The sequence below is a fragment of the Ruditapes philippinarum genome, unplaced genomic scaffold (assembly GCF_026571515.1).
Source record: "Ruditapes philippinarum isolate M1 unplaced genomic scaffold, ASM2657151v2 ctg15793_1_1_1_1, whole genome shotgun sequence".
NCBI lineage: Eukaryota > Metazoa > Mollusca > Bivalvia > Venerida > Veneridae > Ruditapes > Ruditapes philippinarum.
This window is the reverse complement of record NW_026855147.1, coordinates 1-20,698: the sequence shown is the minus strand read 5'-3', so window position 1 is coordinate 20,698 and position 20,698 is coordinate 1. Positions and strand designations below refer to the sequence as shown.

General features: G+C 32.7%; 3 protein-coding genes across 3 annotated transcripts; all 3 read right to left on the bottom strand.

The window, feature by feature from the left end:
* Positions 1–3,080: 3,080 nt before the first annotated feature.
* Positions 3,081–6,495, bottom strand: LOC132742273 (uncharacterized). The gene is made up of 2 exons (XM_060730630.1): positions 6,179–6,495; positions 3,081–4,696 (listed from the first exon to the last, which is right to left on the bottom strand). Exons 1-2 carry the CDS (start codon positions 6,493–6,495, stop codon positions 3,364–3,366), a joined length of 1,650 nt encoding a protein of 549 aa, XP_060586613.1. The 3' UTR covers positions 3,081–3,363.
* Positions 6,496–8,107: 1,612 nt separating this feature from the next.
* Positions 8,108–11,761, bottom strand: LOC132742275 (uncharacterized). Its single transcript, XM_060730632.1, has 8 exons — positions 11,129–11,761; positions 10,847–10,963; positions 10,187–10,299; positions 10,130–10,155; positions 9,794–9,910; positions 9,589–9,679; positions 9,174–9,327; positions 8,108–8,873 (listed from the first exon to the last, which is right to left on the bottom strand). The coding sequence occupies exons 1-7, from the start codon at positions 11,753–11,755 to the stop codon at positions 9,198–9,200; spliced, it is 1,221 nt and encodes a 406-aa protein (XP_060586615.1). The 5' UTR covers positions 11,756–11,761; the 3' UTR covers positions 8,108–8,873; positions 9,174–9,197.
* Positions 11,762–14,097: 2,336 nt separating this feature from the next.
* LOC132742274 (uncharacterized) lies at positions 14,098–17,276 on the bottom strand. The gene is made up of 2 exons (XM_060730631.1): positions 17,036–17,276; positions 14,098–15,717 (listed from the first exon to the last, which is right to left on the bottom strand). The coding sequence occupies exons 1-2, from the start codon at positions 17,092–17,094 to the stop codon at positions 14,379–14,381; spliced, it is 1,398 nt and encodes a 465-aa protein (XP_060586614.1). The 5' UTR covers positions 17,095–17,276; the 3' UTR covers positions 14,098–14,378.
* Positions 17,277–20,698: the final 3,422 nt, after the last annotated feature.

The window sequence follows — 20,698 nt, the reverse complement described above, 5'->3', positions numbered from 1 at the left end:
TCCCCTTTTGGTTAGGATAAATCTTTGCGTTATGATAATCACAGAGTCTTGATATTTCTATTATGAAGTTGTTTAGGCTTACATTTTAATTAACTAGATAAATCAACCCCCTCCTCTTCCCCACTATCTCCCTGTGTAATGATGTAATAGGATGCAAAGTTCTGAGTTAGCTCTAAGTATTAAATTATTTGCCTCATCCCTCAGTATACAGCCAGGTCAACCTGAAAATCCATACAATGTGACAATGCGTCATATTGTTGATAGCTCAATTTTTCTGGTTTTTTTATGTTGAAATCCTTAAAGTTTTGATTGGTTTACTTTTTCAATTTAAAAGTCGGACAAGCCCATTATATAAATTCATCTGATTAAGGGTTCAAATGGTATTTGTTGGTACATGCGTAACATATTAGGCAGTCTTAAAATGTACGTCATATCATTGTGTTACACAGTATCAATTTTCTTAATATTACTAGTAGTCTATTAGTGTTTGAATACATGATAGAACATGTTTAATCTTTTATTTCATGTAGTAATGAAAATAGTAACTCAATATTGTTTGATGTTTATAACAGTTAGACATGCTCCTTGTTGTGAATTAAATATGAGATTCAATTAGCATAATTATTTGTTTTCTTTTATCAAATTTACATATAAAACAAAATGGTCATTATGTGAACAAGAAATAGGTTAACTTTTCTAGCATAGCTTGAGTTGACTTTAAATGTTGAAAACAGTTTTAGCTTACTTGAGGAGAATCCTCAGAGGTGAGCTTTTGTGATGTCCGTTATTAGACATAATTTCTATGAACAATTTCCGAAAGCTTTTGATAGATTTTAACCAAACTTCACAGGAATGACCCTGGGGTAGTCCTCTACAAATTGTATGTAAATAGGTAAATAAGAATGTCATTGGAGCTCAAATTGAAATTTTTAAAGATCTACTTTTCATAAAGTACAACGCCCAGAGCTTAGATATTTGGCATGTAACATTACATTTTGGTACATGACTTACATAAATCATACCTGTTTGATGATATATATATATATATATATATACGCCCAACCTAGGGGTCGTTTAATTACCATACATGCAGGCTTACATCACTAACCAGATAGAAAAATCCGTAAATGTTACCAAAAATAGCGGTGTTGGAAAATCTTATCTCACATGGGCTTATCTTACACTCAACGTTCAGCACTTCTAAAAACGTTTTCTACACATACGCGATTCAGTCCTATTTAGACACAATTGAAACGTCAAAAGGTTAAAATGTATTAAAAATATGTGAGCTAATCTATTAAATTGTCCAGTGTGTAGATTGATATTAACTTTCACACTACTCTACCTAGGTCCGCCCTTTTCAATATCGATCTGTTACTAAAAATTGCACACTTTATAATATCGCAAAATTCTTCGTAAAATCGGATATTATGACACTTTGCCTGAAGACCATCCATGTTTTCTGTTATGATAACGATGCGTCTTGATGCCAATCTCATTTTGATATATTTTAATTGAATATTTGGCAAAAACAACCGAATAAGTAGAAAAATCTTGCAAATGGTAAACGCTTTTTGCAACCATACTGAATTCCTTATAAACACTTATATTATGACACTTTCCGACTTTAATATTGATGTGTTTTATCATGATAACTTTACTTTTTGATGAGGGATCTCATATGAATTCATTTTCATTGAATTTTTCACACATAAACATAATCAGTAGAATATTTTGCGGACGTACGTCAGGCGCCTAAGCCCCGTCCCGCTTTTCAAAACTAGGGCGTAGCAAGTAGATCTAGTTTCACTGATATGTATTGTGTTCAAGTGAGTGAGAAAAATAATCAATCATTAGGTTAGATAGAGGATAGAGAAATCCCAACCCTCGGGCAATCGGTTCCACCGGGAACCGATCACCTTCGGGTTGGGATTTCCCTATCCTCTATCTAACCCAATGATAGATTCTATTAGTCTTTTATGAAACTGTAACACCTTTACACATAGATATTATGCATGTTTTATTTCCAAGTGTGCACCTATAAGAATTATATAATCAAGACCAATGGCTCAAAATTGTGCCAGACTTGGGTGCCACTTTGTTTATATAGATTTGTATAGCAAAATACATTTACGTATTGAACTACAATGTCACTACAATGCTAATAGCTAAGGTATTTGTCCTTTTGCTTGTCTTAGCAGACATATATAATGTTTCAGAAAATATACAGCTTTGGTGAAAAATGACAAACCTAATGTGATCTAATTAGTACTGACCTTTTCATTGAAAAATAAAAGATGAGACCTTTTCTAGCAACGTTTTCCAGGTTAGCGGTCCGAGGCCATCATTTAAAATTTCTAAAGAAAACAACGCTCATAAATAACGTGAGATAGCTGTTTAGATAAGAATTACAAGTGGAGGAGTAAAAACACTTTTAAATATTTTCTCTGGTCACCACCTGCAAAAGTAACGGTGAATTCAATTGTAATGAATTTGACAGCATTTGTGCACATGTATATGCAGTTCACAAGGGTGAATATGGCCCTTGTATACTCGATATATTTTTGGCGTATATTGTTATGCGACTCGTCGCCCTTCTTCCGTTCGTCCGTCTTTTAGCAATTTCTTGTCCGGCCTGTAGGTTCAATACTGATCTTTTAGAACGAGTTGAATACAATTATATTATGCAAGTAAAATAATATTTAATTCAACCACTGCAATAAATTCAATAATGATGCTACACAAATACAATGTATTGACAACATACCCAGAATAAAGACTTTTTAGGCACAAGAAAGAATCATTTTCATTAACGCAAACATTTAGCGCCCCATTACACTATGTTTGTATAACAAATATGACGGCACATAATCTGATTGGGGATTCAAGCTGTCTTCATCATACTTATGAAATTACTTTACCAAATGAATTGATGACAGAAAAAAAATGATTATTGAACTTTTAATTGATTTTAATGTGGCCTTTAAAAGTTTATACGACACCAAAAGTGTATGCAGTAACACTTTCAATTTTAGACATTCGTTTTTTGTTTTTGCTCAAATAAATTCAAGACAGTCATCTGGAAATACAATATACAATTTTACTATATCTTAATTATTTTAGAATAAACTTTATTAAATTCATCAAGAGTTATCTTTTACAATGATATTCTTCATGAAGAGTTATGTTTTACACATTTCTGGGATGAAATGCATTCATAAATAAATGTTCATTCATTTTGAGAAAAAAATTTCCTCAAGATTATCTTGAGAGAATATCATTACAGATGTCTTGAAATTTGATCAATAAGTCAGTTATTGATTTACTGCCATGAAAGTTTAAATATCATTTGTTCTTTATTGTTCACTTCATGTCGTAAACTTCTATATAACCCCGTTTTGCTCGTCCAACTATCAGTCTCATGTGATTGCGATCATAGCAAACCGCCTTACAACCTCCTTCTTGGCCATCTGATGTAAGTATTTCTCCTATCACCTCACCATTAGGAGAAAATTGTAGAATATTGTTAGATGATTCACCGCAAACAAGTATATCTCCACTGTCTGTTTCACAAATCTCCCTTGCATTTCCGAGGTTAAAAGGATTATATTTTCCATGTAATTTACCTTCCTTACTAAGTACTACAAGACCATATGTCCAGTCAGCAACATACATCCTCTCACCATCTTGACTGACTGTAAGACTGTAGATATTCCTAAACAAGTTGTCACCTGACTGATCTTTTGAATATTGTATCAGCATTGTCCCTGTCTTGTTGTAGACAAAAATAGTCTCCGTCGAATCAGTAACATACAAGTTTCCATTTCTGTACCCTAAGCCAAAACAGTCATGATCAGTTTTTATTTCCCGTGCTACTTTAAGAGGACCTTCTGTAGTTACAATGTCGATGTTCATCCAACTGGAGGATACAGCTATCTCATTGTCAACTTCACAAATATGCCACGGGGATCTTGGAAGTTGACAGACATCTACTATTTTGGAAGAGGCCACGTCAAGACGTTTTAAGCTTTTATTAACAAAATCTGCGATTACAATAGACCCGTCATTTAGTAAACATGCACTGTATATAGAACAATCGCTCTTGTCTGAATCATGTTTGATATCTATCTCCCTTTTTTCTCGAAGCTGATATTTAGCAGGTTGTTCAATGATGTCCCCTAAAATATCCATCTCATCTATCTTTGACGTCAGACTCTGTTTACATTCAAAAACTACATCAATTCTTTTAAATTCTATGGTCTTCTCTTTTAAACCATTGTCTGCCCTTTCAGTAACTGTGTTAGCTACTTTCATACCCACAAATTTTTGCGACACGTTTGATGAGGCGGATTTTAATTCTTCTGCTGAAGACTGAACATCTGTCTGGAAAGTTGTCAGTATAGAAATTTGCTCTTCAAACATCTTGATGAATGCTTTGTATTTATCTTCAATATTAGCAATGCTCTTCTTCTCAAGATTGTCAAGTTTTTGGTTAACGTCAATTCGGAACTGCTTTATTTTCTCAACTTCTTCTTCTTTCCGTTTAAACAGACGTTTTATTTCCCATTGGCGAATTTTTAGCTGAAATTCAATGTCACCGGTAACAGCTAGCATTTTCTGTTGAACGTCTTCACATTGACTTGTAGGATCATGTTCTAAGACGTACTCAGGCACATAGAAAACATCGTTACATGACCTGAAAATTGTCAAAATTTTTAAACATGCATTTATTTAAATTAGTCATTGGCAGGTAATTCTTTTAATTTGAGATATTTAACATGCATTTATTTAAATTAGTCATTGGCAGGTAATTCTATTAATTTGAGATATTTAACACTTTTACCCAAATTAACAATGTTAAATAATTTAATAGTCATGGTGCGACTGAGTGGTTAACTTTTAGAAGGATTGCTGGTTGCAAGGGTTTAATACCCGTCAACAACATTCAAAAAGAAGGAAGAAACTTATTGAATTTTATGTGTACTATAAAAATAGATTTGTACCAATAAATTGGCAAGTTTTCTTCCCAGAAATGTTTTAAGGCACAATTTTATTTTATTTGAAAAAAAAGTATCGTGTCTGTTCATCAACTATTTTGCTTCTTTTTAAAATCATACGAGAATTATCAATACGACGTATATTCTCATATGTTGATAAATCATATTGTTATGTATGACCATCTTTATATGAAACAAATATAGATTTATTAAAAATGAATAATTTTAATACTTCGTTATTTAAATGAGCAACGTGTGATAATCTAGAGGTTTAAGCCCCAAAACATTTAATTTGGATATTTTCATATGACATCATACTTATTGAGGAAAGAAGAATTTAATGTAATTGCTTTGTGCACATTGTAAAAATGTATGTATGGAGAAATGTTCAAAACTTAAATATCTTACAAAACTTCACAATTAACTCAGAAATGCTTTCTTTATTAACATTTGATACAGAAACTATCCTCATGTGTAAATTATACATGACTGTATCTAGCTTCGACATATATGTCTCTATTTCTCTGATGTTCATCTAAGCACTGAAAAGCTTAAATCCGTATATTGCTGAACCGATTTAGATATGTAGGATTCAAAAGTACAGTTTGAAAGTTTTGACTAAGGCGTATTTTATATAAAGAATGAGAACTATGTCATACGTAACCATTTTGTACAATTAAAATAAATTTTTAAAAGGAAAAAGATGATTTTATTTTCCATTTGTTACATGAAAAACATTTTTCATTTTCAAAACAAATTAAGAAAGATAAAGAAATAATCATTTCGCGTGTCACGGCACAGGAGACTTCAATACAGAACGGCAATGTAATTCAAACCGTGCGTTTGATAAAGATCACGAACTTTGTCTGTTAAATTGATATAAACATCACGTCATATGAAGAAAAATGAATACATTATTTCATTAAATTGTATCTTCTTAAAATTGAAAATATTATAACATAACCTTGCAAAATCCCGTACAGACATATGTGATCGTATCTCGAGGTATCTCACCAGAAATGCAACTGTTTGCGGGTATGTTAAATTGGGAAATAGGGAACAGGCAAATGAAGTAAATTAAACCAAAACACTAAATTTAATTGGCATTTACCTCATTATGGTATATTTATCATTAAATTTTGGCTAACGTAGAACATGACATAAATTAAATAGGATCTTACCTGTGATATACTGCCATACATGTAGCACAACCAACGTTATCGTGACTTTGCCAATACATGTCAACAGGTTTAAACCCGTGTTTCTCCCATCTTTGTGTTGGTGTTACAGGCAAAATTCCGCTTGTTCCATCTTTGACTTGATCTTTATCTAGAATCTTATGACAAGACAATGCTGGAAAATCATCGTGAATGTTTAGACAATCAGAACAATAATAATCATGGCAATCTGCGCAATATATGTCCGCTTCTTTATTTCTTTCCTTACGTTTACAAGGTGAACATAACAGATGAAGTGGTTCATCTGACTGTCTTTCCATCTCACTTCAGGAAATGGCTGCAATTTTCCTTGACACAAATTTACGTTTTATAAAATACGTAATCTAAAACAGGAAATATAATTATAACAATCGATACCGAGCTAAAAATGAACAAATAGATTATTTGTGTACAACGTCAAATTGTTAGTAAAAGGTAAGTTTAATTTGGTAGTTTATGGTTATTGTTTTGTTTATAAATTCACACTTTGTTAAGTAGACATGCCTGTTTCAATGTGTTAATATATTTTTCTTTAAACCTTTGTAACGAGATAAATGTCGACTTTTTCTTACGTGGGGGTAAAACACAAGTTTATTAAACAGATCACATTATCTCTATCGACTACTGATAATTCTACCAGTGCGACCGGTGCAGACAAAGATCAGTCGGCATATCCGTGATCATTGTCTGCAATGTTGCGTTTGCTATTCGGTCAATGCATATGTGTTATTTCTTTTAATATATTATGAACAGTTATGACTAGATCGAAAAATGGACAAGCCTGCGTGGAAAGGCTGATGCCAGTGTGTAGTAGTTTTTTTCTGCATGAATATGTAATGGAGTAGGGATACAAAGTTAGCAAATTTCGTCATAAAAGTCGCGATCTTCAGAAATAAATATAATATCTTCAATTTATATTTCACATTTTTCTACAATTTTATACTGAATTAAATTAAGCAATAAAGTTTAATAAATACTAAATTTTTCATCATATGCACGTTTATATACTGGTAAAAGTTTGTATGTGAAAGATGAATTTGCAGCATGCCGGGTATCTGATCGATTTCGTCTATCTTGCTCAAGATTTCTATATGCATGTTTAATTGTAATGTTGATATATGTTCTACATCGATTCATGTGCAAACCAATAAGAGTATATTCAGTTTCATATTCAAAAGTTATAAATTGATAATTTAAATGTTACATTTTCACTTAAAGTTTATTTTGATAATTGTTTTTTTACTGTTGTATATATCATTATATTATTTATACAAGTATTTGATGGGATATACGGGATGAGAGTGACTGGAAAACTAAAATATGACGAGACGCTTGTCGTTTGTAACATTTTGTCACTCAGGCTTTATTGTCCCCTGCCTTTCCGAAAAAAAGGGAGATATAGAAATAGGCTCCGTCTTTCTGTCTGTCTGTCTGTCCGTCCGTCTGTCCTTCCGTCTGTCCGTCCGTCCGTAAACTTTTACTTTAAATGACATCTCATAAACCACTCAGCCAATTTCATCCAAACTTCGCAGGAATGTTTCTTTGGTGGTCAACTTTAAAATATTTGGCATGAAACATCTTCTAGTGAGTTTCTGTTAAGTTTGTTCAAATAAAAGCCCTTGGGTCAAAATTGGCCCCGTCCCAGGGGGTCATTGATTTTCCCTCTATGCATATAGTAAAAACTTAAAAAAAAAATTCTTTAAAAAACCCAAAGAGCTAAAGCTAAGATGTTTGGTATGTAACATCTTCTAGTGAGTGTCTTCCAAATTTGTTCCAATAAAAGCCCTAGGGTCAAAATTGGCCCCTCCTTAGGGCCCAATTGATTTTCCCTATATGCATATGGCCGCCGCCACGAGAAAAGGGGCACTCGGGCAATTTTTATCGATTTTTAGTTTTATGGCTAATATTTTAGGACATGCATTATTGTGCACGACGCACTTTATTTCACATTGATATTGCAAATACTTTTTGAGATATAGAGGTTTAAAAGAGGACATTAATGCAACGTCAACGACAGATTTACGTAACGTCATAATAATTATGACGACGTCAAATGTAGTTTATCAGATAACAAATGAAGTCAAGTGTTTCAAAAGTTTTAATTTTGCACTTACTAGAATAATACTAAAATATATAAAAGTAAGATATTAAAATATAATTTAAAAACTATTTTATAACACTATTTTCAAAATTATCGTATTCTTGAATAAAACATGTAAAACAATTACATGTTATAATTATAAGACTTGGCCCTAATAATGTTAAAAGCAAAACTTTAATTATAAAAAATGGTAACAACTGAACTTGAAAACAATAACAAAATTCATCAGTCAGTCTGTATGCATGCAGCGTGAATCACTCTTCGGTGTATGGCGGGCACGTGGCATCTTGGTATGCAGGACGCACATATTTTCTAACGTTACGGTATAAATATTCGCGCCGTGTACAACTTAATCCTGCGGGCTGTATGACCTCGGGAAAGGTTGTTGTTAGAACTTCAGTATTACGTCTTATCAGCGGAACTCTAATCTACTCGCTATATATTCTTTCCTTTACAAACACAGCCGACTTGTCTGCAGCAGAAAATCTGAAGCAGTGATATTTCTGTATGCCTTTCACTTGTAGGAAATATCGCGTCAAATACGACTTCCAGTCATACCTGTGTTAAAATAATGTTATTTTATTAAATGCAGTTAATAATGTATATAACGTATATCCTCATTGAAAAATATACCATCTTTGTGAAAAAAGATTTTATGCATTGCATTTCTTTTCTTCTGTTGCATTTAAAATAAATAACGTTTTTGTTTGTTGCTACTATGTATGTGTATTGCTAGCGATCGGCGTGGCTGTGATAGTGATCATCATTATTATACATGCTTGTTATAATGTTTAAGCCTACATTATATTATTAACTAGTTATCGAAAAAAATTTTAAACTCTGTAGAAAATTAATTACCATTTCCATGTTTGATCATTGTTTTCATTTCGATATAAAACGGAAATTGTTCCTTGTCGATTTATCCACAATGTCTGCAAATTGACTCAGACTCTCGCAATCAGACCTCTTGAATAGTTTTTTAATTCGCCCGAAGCCACCATCGACAAGACACCTTAGATAAAAATAAAGTACAAGAATTAAAGAATGACAGTACAAACAAATTAGTTATCACATAACCATAAAAACACTGTAGTAGTAAAATCCACTTCGTCACATATTTTTGAGTAGGCTGTTACTTAACTATGTGTTCACTTATATCTGAATAAAATATGAGGATTTTATTTAATTTTGTGACGAAACATAAGGAGTAACATAACCAACGCTTACGAATATGCCGCAACGATGCTATGTATAAATATATCAAGGTACTTACTTTGTATGCCCGGGAATAGCCATGTGTTCATGTAACCCTCTGTTTACTCTCCAACAAAGATACGCCAGTGTGTATCTATTCTTATTTTGACCTATTAACAAGAAAAAGGAACGGAAATAACTTTATATTACTTGTTTTAGTATTATTAATCAATGAATATGCTGAATATTTTTATTCATAAGTTAATGTGAAAAAAAAGATTTACCTCCGCAATTATCTGCATGAAGATAAAGTCCTTTTTCGCCAAATCCGTAATTATGTAAACAATGATGGAGCATGCTTAATACTGAATTTAGTCCATGTGTCCCAGTTCCATCTAAACCTGTAAGGTGACAATAAATTATATGAAATACAGTTTTATATCAATTAATAAAAATGGCAATAATATAGCGTAGTGTAAAACTCATTAATGCAATGATCATAATTATATTTCGGGAGGACGACAATATGCCTAATAACCCACATTTACCCACATCCAATCACATATCCTATTCTGTCATGATATACGTTTCTAAGTAAATTTGGTTAATAGTTAACATACCTATAGACTGATCTTCATCTATTAAGTAGTTGAACTGCTCACTTGTAGAGTCAATGCGGATACCGAACATATTTATTTTCCTGCCTGTTACAAAGTACATGCATGGGTCCCATCTGTCGACTGTGATGAGGGATTGTCACACTCTGACTGTAGTCAAAAGTGATATGAACCTGATAAATTGACCAAAATATTAATCAATAAAATACTAAGCTTTTTTTTTATATTATACATGTATGTTGACTATTCTAATGATGACTTTATTTACTAATATTCTGACTAATCTAAGTTTACCAATATGAATCACATATGCATTTTCCAAATTGTTAATTTAAAAACCATGCAGTTTTGTATGTTAAATCCATTTTTTTAATTATCAAATATAAAGACAGGAGCCTCCAGACTATAGCACTCTCAATATGTTAACTAATAATTATAATATTGCACGTTTATAACGTCATTTTTTCAACGGATAATCGTGACGTTAATATAATCTGTATGCACTGCTGCAATCGATTTATATATTTATTTCATTTTACTTCTAATAATAAAGAAAGTTTGCATTATTATAAGTTCGTAATAAAAATTGATTCTTAATGAATGTAAACGGTAATATGCAATTGCCTTTCAGCTCGGTTATATATACAACAACCGTTTATATATGGTCATATAACCTGTAAAAGATCTTTAAAGCTTATACCATAACTGTCATATGCATACCTTACTGAACTCTGTGGAAATTGGTGCAACGGGTATTGTCGGTCGGGTGTAACCTACCATCTCTTCTCTCGCTTGAATAACCGCTGTCATGTACGCCTGACGTTCTGTTTGAGCATCCTAAAACATTAAGGTAAAACATTTATTGTGGTTTGTCCAAGATGTACATGTATATAAAATATCTATGATTTTTATGCCTACGGTATTACTTACATGAGATGTAACAAAGGGAAAATAAAAAGCTACTTTGAAAAATACAAGATAACAATTAGCAATATAGAATACCTGCACATGCTCCCGGTGACAATTTGCTGCATCAAGTTTTGCTTGCTCCGTCACAGCATCCATAACACTATGTCGCAACTGCTCACACTTATGACACACGTCATCTTTTGGTGACATTATCTTTATGTGTGGAATGCAATTTTTCCATACATTTTTGAATGATGACACTCCGAGCTTCCGTACATCTGACTCCTCACATGCCTGACAGTATTGACTGTGTAGAGAAGCTTTTGTAAGGTTCGACGGGAGAAGAATAGGGGCTTCCCCGTCACGGCCCCTGGGTGCTGCTGGCATAGGTAAACGATTGATATCAGCATACCATAAAATCCAGTCTACACAAAACCGTATCTCATTGTAACCGAGGGCATGGTGTGGTTTTCTTCCACTGTTTCCGTGGGTACGTGGTATTGCGCCATTGGTAGTAAAGTGATCAAGTAGGTTTCGGAGAGCTTTTGATCCGATATCATTTACATACATGAATGCCTTCTTACAGATAGGTTTACCATGAAATGTGTATCTAAAACGAGTCCGTTTCCGGCGTTTCCCTTTAAGAGTTTCGTCAGTAGCAATTTGATGTACACTCCCAGTAATGAACATCTCTGCTTCATTTCTGTCAATCTCTCTCATAGAAAGTGTGTGACTGTCAACACTAGCTTTGTCAAACTAGAGAAGGCAATCAACTTTACACGTACAAACATTACAGGCTCTGTTACATGATGCGTCATCAGTGTCTCTGTCTGAGTCTGATTCCCTGGAATTTACAGTGTCATAATTTCTAATCACTTCTTCAATCCTTTCATTCACTACCTGTTCTGTGTCAGACTGTTCTTGGTCACTGTCACTGACTTCAAACTCCTGGCTCAGATCTTCAGGAATATCAACCTCTGTTGATGTTGGACTCTGCTCGGCAGGTACTCCAAATGATTCAAATAATCCATTTAATTCCTAAAATAATCGAAAAAAGTATTTGAAAGAACATTTAAAGATTAAATGTAAAAAAAAAAATAAGACTGAACGAGGTTTCGAACCACGATCGACGAGCACGCAACGCACACGCTTTATCCACTGAGCCACGGACACATGTAAACATGAGCTGTCAATATTTATTATATAAAATAATTTTTGCTAAAAATAGCAAACAGGGGAGAGAATCACGTCGCTTAGCATTTATGTAAACACTGCTGTCAAAAAAATCAATACAGCGCTAATAAAATTCAGTTTAAATTAACAAATATGACATAAACTGACAGAAATTGCAAAGTGTGACATCATTTAAAATTAATGTATAGTTTTGCTGTGAATAATTCGTAGACCGGGATTAAAGCTGCAAACGATAGCGAACAGCAGACGTGTTTAAAAAGTCAATAAATATGACGACTAGACACCAAATTTTTAAATATAAATATAATATAATGTTTGTTTTTTTACCTCAAATTCGTCCATTTCCTCAAACAATTCATATACAGCCAATACTTTATAAATCTCGCGCACGGAAACTAGTATGGCGACGAAAAAATCGCTGTCATTAGCCGTTCTCCTTTTCCCGAAGTTTTTGACGTTACGTCATATATGCCCGAGTGCCCCTTTTCTCATGGCGGCGGTCATATAGTAAAAACTTAAAAACCTTCTTTTAAAGAACCCAAAGAGCTAGAGCTAAGATATTTAGCATAAAACATGTTCTTATGGGTGTCTATCTAGTTTGTTAAAAAAAGCCCTAGGGTCACAATTAATCCCACCCCATAGGGGTCATTGATTTTCCCTAAATGCATACAGTAAAAACTTTAAAAAATCTTCTTTTAAAGAACCCAAAGAGCTAGAGCTTAGATATTTAGCATAAAACATGTTCTAATGGGCGTCTACTAAGTTTGTTCAAATAAAAGCCCTGGGGTCAAAATTGGCCCCGCCCCAGGGGTCATTGATTTTCCTTATATGTGTATAGCAAAAACCTAAAAAATCTTTGAAAAAAACCAAATAACTAAAGTTTAGATATTAAGCATGAAACATCTTCTAGTGAGTGTCTGAAAAGTTCGTTCAAATAAAAGCCCTTGGGTCAAAATTGGCCCTGCACCGGGATGTCATTGTTTTTAACTATATGTGTATAGTAAAAACTTAAAATCTTCTTTGAAAAAACCCAAATAGCTAGAGTTTAGATATTAAGCATTAAACATCTTCTAGTAAGTGTCTACAAAGTTTGTTCAAATAAAAGCCCTGGGGTCAAAACTGGCCCCGCCCCAGGGATGTCATTGTATTTAACTATATGTGTATAGTAAAAACTTAAAATATCTTCTTTTAAAAAACTCAACGAGCTAGAGCTTAGATGTTTAGCATGAAAAATCTTCTTTTTGATATCTAGCAAAGATTTTGTAACCGGTTGACATGTTTTAACCACAGATTAAAAAGGTGTTTTTGAATTTCAACTTCTTTATTGTTTTAATTCGTTTAATATCTTTTTTGGAGGGGGGGGGAAGGGGCTGACATATATTATTTCTTTTAATAAGGAAGCATGAAATATATAGAGGATATTAAATGTCTGTAGGTTGAATACTGATATTTTAGAACGAGTTAAATAAAATTATATTATGCAAGCAAAATAATTTTTTATTCAACTATTGCAATAAATTCAGTAATGACGCTACACGAATACAATGTATTTACCACTTACCCAGGATAAAGACTGTTTAAGGCACAAAAGAATCATTTTCAATAACGCAAACATTTAGCGCTCCCTTACACTATGCTTGTATAACGCAAATGACGGCACATAATCTGATGGAGGATTCAAGCTGTCTTCATTGTAACTAACTTTACCAAATAAATTGATGATAGAAAATAAATGATTATTGAACTTTATTATTATTGAAATTTATTTTAATGTGGCCTTGATATGACACCAAAAGTGTATGAGGTAACAATTAAAATTTTAGACATTCATTTTTTTATCAAATAAATTCAAGACAGTCAACTGGAAATACAATTTTACTATATCTTAATTATTTTAGAATTAGCTTTTATAAAATTCATGAAGAGTTATCTTTTACACTGATATTTTTATGAAGAGTTATCTTTTACACTAATTAAATATCAATTCTAGGATGAAATGTATAAATGAATGAATGTTCATTCATTTTGAGTAAGATTTTCCTTAAGATTATCTTAAGAGAATATCATTACAAATGTCTTGAAATTTGATTAATAAGTCAGTTATTGATTTACTGCCATGAAAGTTTAGATATCATTTGTTCTTTATTGTTCACTGCATATCGTAAACTTCTATATAATCCCGGCTACCTCGTCCAACTATAAGTCTCATGTGATTGCGATCAAAGCAAGCCGCCCGACAACCTCCGGCTTGACCATCTAATGAAAGTATTTCTCCTACCACCTCACCATTTGGAGAAAATTGTACAATATTGTTACTTGTATCTCCACAAACAAGTATATCTCCACTGTCTGTTTCACAAATCTCTCTCGCAATTCTTAGGTTGGAAGGCTTATATTTTCCGTGTAATTTACCTTCCTTACTAAGTACTACAAGGCCATGTTTACTATCGGCAACATATATCATCTCACCATCTTGACTCACTGTAAGACTGAAGATATTGCTAAACAAGTCGTCACCTGACTGATCTTTGGAAAATTGTATCAGTATTGTCCCTGTCTTGTTGTAGACATAAACAGTCTTGTTTGTATCAGTTACATAAATTTTCCCATTTCTGTACCCTAAGCCAAAACAATGATGAGCGGTTTTGATTTCCCGTGCTACTTTTAGTGGTCCTTCTGTAGTTACTATGTCAATGTTACTCTCAAAATAGGAGGATACAGCTATCTCATTGTCAACTTCACAAATTTGCCACGCGGAACTCGAAAGTTGACATACATCTATTATTTTGGAAGAGGCCAAGTCAAGACGTTTTAAGCTTTTTTTACTGTAATCAGCGATAATCACACAGCCATCCTTAAGCTTACATATACTGCGTATATCATAACAGGAGTTCGAGTCTGAATCATGTTTCATACTAATCTCCCTCTTTTCCCCTAGCCTATATAAAGCAGTTTTTTCCACAATTTCTCCCAATATGTCCATTTGATCTATCATTGACATCAACTTCGGTTGCTGTTCAAAGATTACATCAAATCTTTTGAATTCCACTGCTTTCTTTTTTAAACCATTGTCTGCTTTTTCTGTAACTGAGTAAGCTACTTTCATTCCCACAAATTTTTGCGACACATTTGATGAGGCGGATATAATATCTGCTGCTGAAGTCTGAACATCGGTCTGGAAAGTTGTCAGAATTGTAATTTGCTCTTCAAACTTCTTGATTAATGCTTTGTATTTACCTTCTATGTTATCAATGCTTTTCTTTTCAAGATTGTCAAGTTTCTCGTTGATGTCAATCCGGAACTGTTTTATGTTTTCAACTTCTTCTTTTTTCCGCTGAAACAGACGTTTAATTTCTCGTTGTCGAATTTTCAGCTGAAATTCAATGTCACCGGTAACAGCTAGCATTTTCTGTTGAAGGTCTTCACATTGACGTGTTGGGTCATGATCTAAGACGTACTCAGGCACGTAGAAAACATCGTTACAAGACCTGAAAATTGAATAATTTAAACTGTATATATTGCGAGGTACAATGCATTAATTTTACATTAGACATTGGCTTTTCATTCTATCTAGATATGAATGATGAAACTTGTTGCATTATATGTGTACGTAAAATGTGATTTTTATGAGCTATTTGACTAAGAATCGTGTCTGTACATCAAACATTTTGTTTCCTTCCAACTATGATACGAGAATTATAATTTTCACATGTTAATATCTATCTATATATATATCATTTTTTGTATTTAATTGTGTGTCCCAAAAGTGTTATTTTTATATTCGAGTTAAGAACATTATAAATATTGAGGAAAGATATTAATTATAAACTTGCGTTGTGCATTTTGTAAAAATGTATGAATTGATAAAAGTTCAACTGACATTAACAAACAGTTAATTCAGAAATGCCTTTCTGTATTTACAATTGATACAGTAGCTATCTCATTGTGTAAATTATACATGTTTCCTTTAAGCTTTCAACAGATATGTCTTTTATTTCTCTTATGATTATCTAACAATATAATTATTTGAGCTTGAATCCGTATATCGCCGGGCCATTTCAAATATTACGGTACTAATTCAAATATTGGAAAACATTTCACTACAATATACATGTATTTACACGTAAAACATGTCTAGCGTTTATTTCAATAAACATTTTCAATTTAATTATAATTTTACATTTTTTATTGTGTAAATCGAAACGGTTCCAAATTACAGCTTGAAGGTGTTAACTGTTTTGTCATAGGCATATTTATATAAAGTCATGAAAACTATGCCATTCACAAAAGAAAACCTCTTTTTGATTTTCAATTTCTTACATGACATACACACATTTTTTTTCATTGCGCTTGCCTCAAAACGGGTTATTTTCAAAAATAGAGTTGGAACACAGAGTATCATTGAAATTTAACCCGTGCGTTTGATAAAGAACACGAAATCTGTTTGTTAAATTGATATACGCACATCATGACATATGAAGCAAAATGAATACATTATTTCATTTACTTTTAACTTATAAAGTTATTAAAGTATTATGAAATAACCCTTCAAAATCATGTCCAGACAAAATGATAATTTGTATGTCAAGCTGCGCAAAATTCCTTATCTGACGGACTCAATGTAAACAAGATTTATTTTTAGGTTTTTGAAAAAAATGTTAGCACATATTTGGAAATTGATAAGAGGCAAATTAAGTAAACTTAACAAATATCACTATAATAAGTTTAAGTTACATTTACATCATTATATCTATCATTTAATTTCGGCTTAACGCACTGCATGACTTACAATAGAATGTGTCTTACCTGTGATCTACTGCCATACATGTAGAACAACCAACGTTATCGTGACCTTGACAATACATGTCTACAGGTTTAAACCCGTGTCTCTCGCATCTTTGGGTTGGTGCTACAGGCAAAGTTCCGCTAGTTCCATCATTGACTTGACCTTTATCTAGAATCTTATGTCCAGACAGTGCTGGAATATCCTCATGAAATTTTTACACAATCCGAGCAGTAATAATCATGACAATCTGCGCAATATTTGTCCGCTCTTTATTTATTTCCTTACTTTAAAAAGGTAAACAGAACAAATAAAGTGGTTACTGATTTTTTTTCCATTCACTCCCGAATGTCCCCCTTTTGTTGTTACGAATTTTCGTTTTTATAAAATAAGTCCTTTTCGGTTTTTTATCTATAAAAGATAAAAACCACGACATACAGCCTAAAAAAAACCTTTCAGATAAGGTTTAACGTTATATATTGGTCAAACGTTAAAATAAGGTGTTTTTAAAATATTTTTTTTACAATTAAACTTTTTTAAATAAAAAAGATGTTAAAATTTTAAATTTTTTTTAAAATTAATTATATTTAAAAACCTTTTATCATGTTATTTTTTTTGAGGGGGAAATTTTAAACCCCCATCTTTTGAAATAAAAATATAGGTTATAGGGGCTTAGATTTTTGGGGCAAATTTTTTAGTAAACCCTTTTAATAGGGGGTTTTATGGCGTCCCAAAGAAATTTGAGAACGCCGAGTTAGTAGAATCCCTACTTAAGACCACCCCGGAATTAAGAACAACCCTCTATTTAGACTAATTTTTTAAAGAACAGAATTTTCTGTTCTTTTATGTTAATGGTGACATGATCAACAATTAAGACCACCCCACTTATCCACTTTTAAGATCACCAGTTTCTGTCCCAATTCATTGTTTTATCTATCTAACCCCACTATGATAACAAGTTTGTTGTCATTCATCTACTTGAATTCACTAAGGCATGACACTTGATGAAACAATATGTGATTGGAAAATTGTATAAAGGCGAGAAAAACTTCAGTTTCGTTTATTGTTACTTTCTGCACATTTATTAGTGAAGAATTAATTTCTTAATTAATAGGTGAATTACGTACATGAAACAAGACCTATTAAAATTAAATATATATTTTGAATATATTCAAACTTATGTTTAATTTAGAATTTACTATTATAACATCAGTTTATAGTAATATTTGAAGGTAATGATATAATTGTATTAACATGTTTTTACATAATAATTCAAATAGAGTGGTTATGAAATATTTGTGCTTTGATAATTATATCCACAATAAGGACCAATCGCAATTAAGACCACTTTAGTCCAGTCCCTTTAATGGTCTTAATAGAGGGTTTTCACTGTATATATATATAGAAAGTGTTTGCAAGTAAATATCCTTTCAACCATGGATGATGAACGGCAGCAAGCTGTAATTTGCTTGCTTGCATGCAGGTGCAGCAGGTACACGACTATTCAGAATGAGTAATTTCTGGTATATGAAGCACAAATTCAGCGCAGTTTGAGCGCCGCAAGAGCGCCGTGTGAGCGCTGTGAAAGTGCAGTGGAAGCGCAAAGAACGCAGTAGAAGCGCAGTCCGAACGCATATAATCGCCAATCAAATCGCCGTAAGAACGCATTGCAACGTCGTTGAAGCTCCGTAGCAACGCAATTATCGCCATGAGGACGCTGTGAAGTCTCATTTTCATCAAAAATATAAGATTTTTCTTGCGATCTCGCAGCACTTTATAAAATTAAACAACGCCATGCAAACGCAGTAAAAGCGCAGTCTAGTGTGACAGGGCCTTAAGTATCTACAAATGTCGTTTAAATCGAAGTCTTCAAGCGGCTACTGATTTGATCCATGCGATCAGTGCAGAATACGATTAGGCGGCACCTCCGAGACCATGGTCTGAACTGTTATGTTCGCTTTTCGGTCAACGCGTATTAGTTAAAAAAAAAAACATGTTTAATAGTTTTGACCAGATCGAAAATTAGACAAGCCTATTTAAGATTTTTAGCGTCGTAAGGCTGATGTCAACACGAATTGTTTAGTTTTTGCATAGTAAGCAATGGTTGTGCTTCAGAAATGAATATTATCATAAATCATATGTCTTATTTATGTACACATTTTTTTAATCCTCAATTAAGTTAATGAATACTGCATTCTCATCACATGCACGTTCATAAACTGGTTAAATGTTGTATGTGAGAGCTTGCATCATGCCCAACTCTTATCTCAATTTCGTCTATCTTGTTCATGGATTCTATATATACCTGTAACGTTGATGGTTAAATTGTACACCGATTCATGTTGCTGCAGACCAATATGATTTTATTCAGTTACTTATTCAAAGGTTTCTAGATGGTCATTTATAAATTTATATGTGTCACTTATAAGTATATTTTGATTTTTGTTTTTACTGATTAAATTTTTTTTGTACAAGTCTCTGATGGAATCAAACGGGATCAACTCGCTTGATTTAAAAAAAATCGACCGGGGTTAATTTATGTCAGTCGGCTATATTTAAGAAAGTAAATCGGGCCTGAGAGGTGTATATCGCTATTTAACACGGATATGGAGTTTTATGCGTAGAATTGACCACGAAGGCCGTAGGCCTGATGGTGCGTTAATTTTGCGCATCAAAAACGACAAAACCCGGTGTTTTAAATAGCCGATAAAAAAACCTCTCAGGCCGATGTTATTTCGATTTTCTTTAAACATTAATAAAGGAAAATCAAATGTTAATTTTTTAAGCGAAATAACTTCCGGTGCCGATTTTCGGGTAAAACGCTGTTCTAATTCGCACACTACTGTTCGAAGATATAGAAATTATTAAAAAAAGAAATAATAAGAAAAAAAAACGTTTTTTATCAAGTTTTCAAAATAAAAACTAACTCGTATTGTGTTTTACTCAGTGCCGCATTTATCATTCTTGTATGTATGAAATAAGTCAGCTTTTTATGAATGAGTTGTTTATTTAGGATGACGTCATTACGCGCTTACGGATTGGGCGCCGTTTTGTCAAAAGATTTATTTAACTGTATGGATTAATTGTGGCGTTAGTGTATGGAGATATTATTTTGGTATTGTATGAAAGAAAACATTATATGAACTGAAAATTAAATAAAAATGCTTTTTATTGTTGCTTTAAAATGCTTTGTAAACTATACAATCGAGAGTGAAAATATAACAGCGAATATACAAGTAGTCCCTAACCGGTGTTTATTGACAGTTTAACACCAGTTTTTTTCCTTCTTTGTCTATAGTGACAAAATCACGCGAGTGTTAGAATCTCCCATATATCCTGCCAAGAGCTTGTATAACGAATTTGGGATAACACAAAGTCCTAATGACGACACTTCCATCAATAAAGAATATACAAACAATCTACTGTAAAAGGACTTTTTGACTTATGAGTCAGTGAAAAAAATGATGAAATATTAATTGGCAGAATATCTTGCTATTATACGAGTTGTCAAAGATTAAAAGTGTGACGAAAAAATAAAATGGGATCTGTCAGGAACATGTACCCCTGAGCCTCTTCCGATCTTATTAACAATGTTTCATTGCAAATTTCGTAAAAGGTTTAAATAGAACGGTAACAAATGTCCGATTCATATGTCAAAATTATTCATTAAATTTCTAATTCATTTA